Here is a 7,064-nt window from a genome sequence, read left to right on the forward strand (position 1 = left end):
GACTAAACCGGTCGTAAGTCAAGGACTACCCAACCGGTCGTAAGTCGAGGACTTTCCCTGCCTGGGAGCGCCGCACATGCGTGGTTCCGCCCCCTGCGCCGGCCGAGGCGTAGCTGGCAAGCGGCAGAGACAGAGCAGGCCGACCACCAGCTGGCCCAGCCCAAGGGAGGTAAGGCACCCGCCGGAAAAGGGGGAAAAAATGGCGGACAAAAAAAATGGCGGACAGCCTTGCTTGGCGACCCCCGTGAAATGGTCGATCGACCCCAAATGGGGTCCCGACCCACAGGTTGAGAACCACTGGTCTAATCCTTTGGAAGGTTACTGTATGCAGAAATGCTTGCAGCCAGTACTACTTGCCACCTCCTCTTTCCCCACTGCTTCTGGAAGCTTCTCTGACTCCTGGATTGGCTCAGCCTAGGAAAGCTTTTCTGGTTCCAGGTCTCTCAAGCTTTGATCCTGGCTACCGCAGGGCTCCTTAGCTGCAGGTTATCTTTGGTGCGCTGATCATCCAAGCTTTGATTGGCAGCATTTCTCTCTATCCTAGCATTAGAATGTATGCAGCTCTCACTGTCTCTTACTCTTAGTATGTTGTGTCCTATTTTATTTCATGTTCTTTGGTTCTGAACCCCCCAAAAAAGAAAAAGGCACTATGATTCCCCTGAAGACAAAGAAAAATCTAAAACAAAGAAGAAGTGGGTGAGGAAACGTCTTAAGCCTTGCTTTGTAGCTAGAAAAGATGATGTTAGTCTTTTCACAGCTCTTTCCTTTGTGATGGGCAAGCATTGCTTCGTATGGGGCAATACCCATTTTTTTTAATGATAAAATGAAAAAAAAAGAACCAAGCCACTAGTTGGAACACAGTTTCTTTTTTCTGAGTTCCATTCTTGAGTGACTTTTTTCTTTTGTCTCAGTGGGAAGCATTTTTAAAATCCAGAAAAAGCATTCTTCCTTCACATTAGGGACATATTGATTTAATGATCCCACTAATCCATCATGTGTGCACAATGTAAGATTCATTTTTCTATCCTATTTCTATGTGTGCCTTGCAGATCTGAAACCCTTCGACCATGTTTGTTCTTGGACCCCTGTTGCTTCTTGTTTTGCACAGCGAAGCCTTCAGCACCAGTATTCCTGATGAAACCATTGCAGAATTTTCGGTGAATGTTTACAGTCAGCTGCGAGCTACAGGAGAAGATGAAAATATTATTTTCTCCCCACTGGGAATAGCAATAACGATGGGGATGGTGGAACTCGGTGCTCACGGTTCCACCCTGAAAGAAATTCAGCACTCCATGGGATACGAAGGTTTGAAAAATGGTAACATGCTTCAATAATACTTTTCAAGTCAATTAAAAAACAAGTCTGGGTTCTTAATGTTCTTAATGATGCAGCTAATAGAAGACTCAATATTTAGCTCAGGGTTGAACTATGGAATTCTTGGTGCTCTTTGAATTTGATGAGGTTTCATTACCCAACTAGTAATATCATCTGTTCACTGATGATATTATCTACCACTCTCTTTTCACGACTTTGTAATTCCTTAATTTTGGGTAGAGTCAGGGCAACTGGATGGAGCTGAGCGTTTACTGGGCGGATGCCCTTCCTGACACCACATGGAGTTTGCAGCATATATTTGTGCCCTAGGAGAGAAACGTCTGCCGCTACCTAGGATTGAATTTTCAATCTTTCGAATGGGAGGCAAGTGTCTTTGGCACTAGGGCACACCACACCGCTCTTTTGATGATATACTGTATACTGATGATATTACCTACTAGGGCAGGGGTCCACAACCTGTGGACTGTGGCCCACTACTGGGCACATCCTATTGGCCACCAGGCCGCATGAGTGGCTGGCTGGTGCCCGTGTGTGTGTATGCATGCGCATAGCCCCACTCACATGAGCATCACAGGCATTAACAGCTCCACTCACGCGAGTGCTCATGGCCCCACTTACGCAAGCAATGGGTGCTTGTGCATGCACATGTACGCATGCATTCACACCCACACCCCCAAAACCATCCCTTCTTTCCCCCTTCCCACCACTCCAGGCCGACAACCCTGAAAGGTTGGGGAACTCTATACTAGGGTAATGAAATATACTGTATGCAAGTAAACAGTTAAGCTCAGAAAGCACCAAGGACTCCATATATGATGCTTCTGTAGAATGAAATCTCTTTGTACTTAATCTGTTTGTCAGTTATATCTTTAATGGGCAACTGCTCGGTTTTCTTCATAATTATTAGCAAGATTCTGAGCAGGAGTGATGATCTGTTGCTTTAGGTGAATCTTCATATTGCTCGAAATGTGATCTTTGAATAGGAAGACAAGACCCTAATAAAGAGGTCCCCAACTTATGGTCCACGGCTCTTGGCCAGTGGGCCATGGAAGAGCTGGCCATCCACTTGTGCTAGCGCCCACAGCCGCATTTGCACATGTGCATAGGCGCAAATGGGGATGTTAGCATGGGGCAGGTGTTCGCAGCCTGTTTGCTCATGCGCTTCTAGCCTGGGTGATTTGCGCGGCCCATTTGCACATGCGCAAATGGGCCACTAGCTGCTGTGGGGTGCACATCCGTTTACGCATGCACATGGTGCCAGCGCATGCAAGCGCGAACAGGGCTGCTACTGCCGCACCAATGTGCGTGGCCCTGTGTGTGCATGCGCGCCCGTGCGCTCCAATTTTGAAGCTGCTCTCCTTCCCTCCGGTCCTCGAGCCCGGAAAGGTTGGAGACTTCTACCCTAATATTAAAAGGGAAAATGACATTTAGCGTATGTTCTGAGAGTGTCTGTTGTTTGACTGTGTAGCATTTCTTGGCACAAACATCACATTTATAGAGAAACATTCTGCAAGGATAACTCACTTCTATTCCTGTGAGGAAAAGTAAGCACCTCTGTCCTTTTATTTATACTCAGGTGAGTGCCCTTGCTTCTTTCATGCACCTTAAGTTTGAATGACTAACTCTTAAGACCTGAAGGAATTAATTGAAAGTCAAGAAGTATTTCTTTCAGCTTTCCTGACAAGAAAGTAATTTGATTTGGGCTAGGGGGATTGTGTGATCACTTTTTGCTCAATTTGAGGAAGTCAGAGTTCAATTTTAGGAAGTTGGGGTTCAATTTGATTCCTCCAAATTTTGGTCCATGTACACTGATTAAAGATGCACCAGTCATAGGCTACCACGAAACCTCTTGTACACTCCTTGTACACTTAGGGCTAATTAAAGATGCACCAGGAGTGGGTCATAGGCAACTATGAACCTCCTTTCTGCATCTCTAAAATGCACAGTTTCTGGCCATTTTAAGATAGAAAGCAGATGAAAACAGTTTCATATCACAGATGTGTTATGTGGCCCTGATAAACTCTTGGTTGTCAGCATCCCAAAGATGTTATCTGCTGTCCTTGTTCCATGGTGACCCCAGCCATTGTGCATTTCAAACTAAATAGCCAATATCCAGGATCCAAATCTTGGATTTGAAGAAGGAAGGAGTTGAGAGTTGAGAAGACTGATTGCATGAAAAACAAACCCTAATATTGTCCTCTAAACACAACCCAATCTAATAACATTCAGTTTCCATGAATGTTTGCCTACTGAAAATTACATAGATCTCTGTACTGGTTTATATCACCTGGAATTTGTATTGGAGGAAAGGTGAATGAAAGACAAATTAAAAGAACTCTGGCAACGGGAAGGTGACATGGGACATTTGATATCACCATCTTGTCTGCTTGAAAGCAAAGAATATTAATAATCAGGATGTTGGCACAAGAACTGTAATCTGGAGTGCCATTTTCAGATTAGGCAAGGTCCAGAATGTATCCTGTGTGGAATTACATACTGTAAGCCTTAGAAAACATAAGCTCACTTATGGTGGAGAACTTGAGTCTTTGGTCTATCCTACAACTGAGTGGTAGAAACAGCATTCAGTTTTAAAGGTCTTGGAAAAGAAGGAGAAAAATCATGGTGTACCTAATAACCACTTCCTGGCAATACAACCAAAGAAGTCCATACTGAAATGGAGTTTTGTCTGTAAAGCTCTTTGGAGCTTTTGTCTTCCTTGTTTCTTCTCATTTTTCTCAAAGAAAGGTTAATTATATGAAGTATTTCTTAGTAACTGACTTCACTGAAATATCAATGATCATTAATCCTTTTTCCCTAGGAAGGCAGTGAGATATGTTAAGCTCTCAATGTATTTGCCAGTTCTGTCAGACCAATTTTAATCTCTTTCTCTAATTTCAGGTGAAGAATTTGCCTTCCTAAAAGATCTTTCTGACATGGCTGCTACTGAGGATAGCCATTACGTGATGAAGCTTGCCAATTCCCTTTATGTGCAAAATGGATATCATGTTAGCGATAAATTTTTGCAGCTGCTGAAAAAATACTTTAAAGCTGACGTTGAAGCTGTGGATTTCAGTCAAAATATAGCTGTTGCGGGCTACATCAATAAATGGGTGGCGAACCATACCAACAGTAGGTTCCTAATTATTTCCCAATTCTCAATGTCGGGGATTGTCATTGTTTGCCATTTACTCACAGACACACAGTTAAATTCCACGTTTTGAGGATCCTTTTGATTTGATGTTCTTTAATTTCAATTTGTTTTGGTTCCATATGATCAGTCATTGTGGAGAAACTTAAAATTGTTCATTTTAGAAATGTTCTTCTGCAGTCAAACTTATTTCACTCAATTATAATTTATATTTATATATATACAGTGTATATGCATATATGCTGATGTTGATCCATCTTGTTTTCGATCTCTTTTGTGGATGCTTTTTATCAAGTGGGATCCACTCTATGACTGCCTTGGTCCACCTGCCATCAGTTCTTCTTGCTAGTGACCAGCCCGTTTCCATTTCAGTTCTTCTACTCTTGTCTTGTAATGCCAAGCATGTATATTTCCATGGCTCTTTGTGCCACTCGTAATTTTTGTCTCAATTGTGAGGTTAGTGTCCATGTTTCACCGGCATATGTTAGAGCAGGTAGCACACACTGATCGAAAGCTTTTCAGATATAAGGGAAGGTTGTTCTTGAATATTATGCTTAGCTTGCCAAATGCCTCTTAACCACATTTAACACACAGTTCAATTTCCTTTATTGCATCACCTTCAGTTGAGATCTGTTGGCCAAGGTATCTGTGGTGGTCTAATTCTTCTCCAGATATAAAATTGAAATGTTTGGAGTAAACCTATATGTGTTTGCATGTATGTGTTGGAGTGTGTGTGTGTGTGTGTACTTGTGTGTGTACACACACACACAAGTGTGTATATATATATATATATATATATATATATATATATATATATATATATATTCAGATTTCTTTTTGCTGACAAAGAGTTAAAGATTTAAGTGGGAGACTAGTATAGCTATTTCGGACTCATTAGTCCTCATCAGCTAGCCACACCCTTTATGGGATTCGAACCTGGGCAGCCTACATGCTAGGCAGTTGTATTAACCACCAGGCCACCGGCTCTCCTCCCCTCTTTGTCAGCCGAGTCAAGGGAGTATATACAGAAAATTTTTCAGACAGGCCGGTCTGATTGATTACACCTTGGCATTTTGACTGCTATACTGCAGTTCTACTTTTTTATAATCTTTAACTCTTTGTCAGCAAAAAGAAATCTGAATTTGTAATGTATCGCAGTTGCGACTTGAGCCTGCTTAATGCCCCTAGTTGGGGGGCTGCAAGGCAAAAAAGATTATAAAAAGTACATGTATATGTATATGTATATGTGCGTGCAGGCATACACACACACACACAAGTATATATACACACACATACTGTACATACACACACCAACACATACGCAAACACACATAGAGTTACTCCAAATAATTTATTTTTGTAAAATCCAGGGTTTGGGGCTCAATATGAAAAAAACATTGGAACATGAACACAGTCTCCAGGGCACCGGTGGCTTCTCTTCCTGTAATGAAAGGATTGGCACTCTGCTTGAAATGAAAATCTTCCCATATGCACAAATATGAATCCTGTGAAATCTGATATAGTTATCTAATTCACTGCTGTCCGTGCAGAATTCCAAACTCAGAATTATTACACCAAAAAGCACGCAACCATTCCCTTTGGAAACCCTGGATCACAGAAAATGCATTCTGATTGGAATGATTTATTTCCGAATATATGCAGGGCAGCTGCTACGTTGGGCTAACAAGCCTCTCAAGGCACTAACACATGCAAGATGTCTCTTTGTCCTCCTTGAACAAATGTTGGCAGATTTGATGCTAAGATGCACATACTCTTTATTAGTACTTTACCAACTTTAAAGCCTAGAAAACATTGCCAAGCCATTGATGAAACTTTAAGACAATATTATTGAAAGATTGTTCAGTGGAACAATGCCATTAAGATGAGATGGCAAGAGGTCTGTGGAAAAATGCATGGTTTACATGCACAAGATTTCACATTTAGTTCCCAGCATTACAAAAATTCCTGAATTCATGGAAAATTACTACCTCTCTGGCTTAATAGACCAATGGTATGACTCTACATATCCCATTATTTATAATCATTAGAATGCATTTTATTGCCTATAATAATATTATAGCCAATGATACACTACCAGAAAGAGCACAAATATGGGTTTTAGAAGTCACATAATTAGTGCAAATAGTATTTAACCTAGTAAATGAATTGTAGAATAGTTTGCATAAGTAGAATCAGACCTTAGCTTTGACATCATCTTAAGAATAATCAAGTTCAAGTTTCTGCAAGTGAAACAAGCTTTGCACTTTTAAAATAAGCCCTTTTTATATATAGCTCAGTGGCCTGTTCAGAAATAATTGGTATCTCTTCGAAAATGAAACATGGGCTGATGTTTAAAATATAGGTATTTCTACGGTATACTCCCCCCCCCCCGTTTCAAATTCTGCATTTTGGTACACGTCTAAAATATTTTAGTAAAAGGTAGATAAACCAGTAAGTACTAGCAGGGGTAGGTAACCTTGGCTCTTTTATGACTCGTAGACTTCAACTCCCAGAATTCCTGGCCTTAGTAAAAGGTAGATAAACCCGTAAATACTAGCAGGGGTAGGCAACCTTGGCTCTT

At 41.3% G+C, this 7,064-nt stretch overlaps 1 protein-coding gene across 1 annotated transcript in view; it reads left to right on the forward strand.

Moving 5' to 3' along the window:
- Nucleotides 1-1,062: 1,062 nt before the first annotated feature.
- SERPINI1 (serpin family I member 1) overlaps nt 1,063-7,064 on the forward strand; it is a 43,770-nt gene continuing 37,768 nt past the window's right edge. The window contains exons 1-2 of the mRNA XM_015822163.1: nt 1,063-1,317; nt 4,234-4,464. Coding sequence (XP_015677649.1) covers nt 1,068-1,317; nt 4,234-4,464 — 481 coding nt within the window. The 5' untranslated portion in view covers nt 1,063-1,067. The remainder of the gene's footprint in view (nt 1,318-4,233; nt 4,465-7,064) is intronic.

The sequence above is a fragment of the Protobothrops mucrosquamatus genome, unplaced genomic scaffold (assembly GCF_001527695.2).
Source record: "Protobothrops mucrosquamatus isolate PMUCROS unplaced genomic scaffold, P.Mucros_1.0 scaffold1482, whole genome shotgun sequence".
Classification (NCBI taxonomy): domain Eukaryota; kingdom Metazoa; phylum Chordata; class Lepidosauria; order Squamata; family Viperidae; genus Protobothrops; species Protobothrops mucrosquamatus.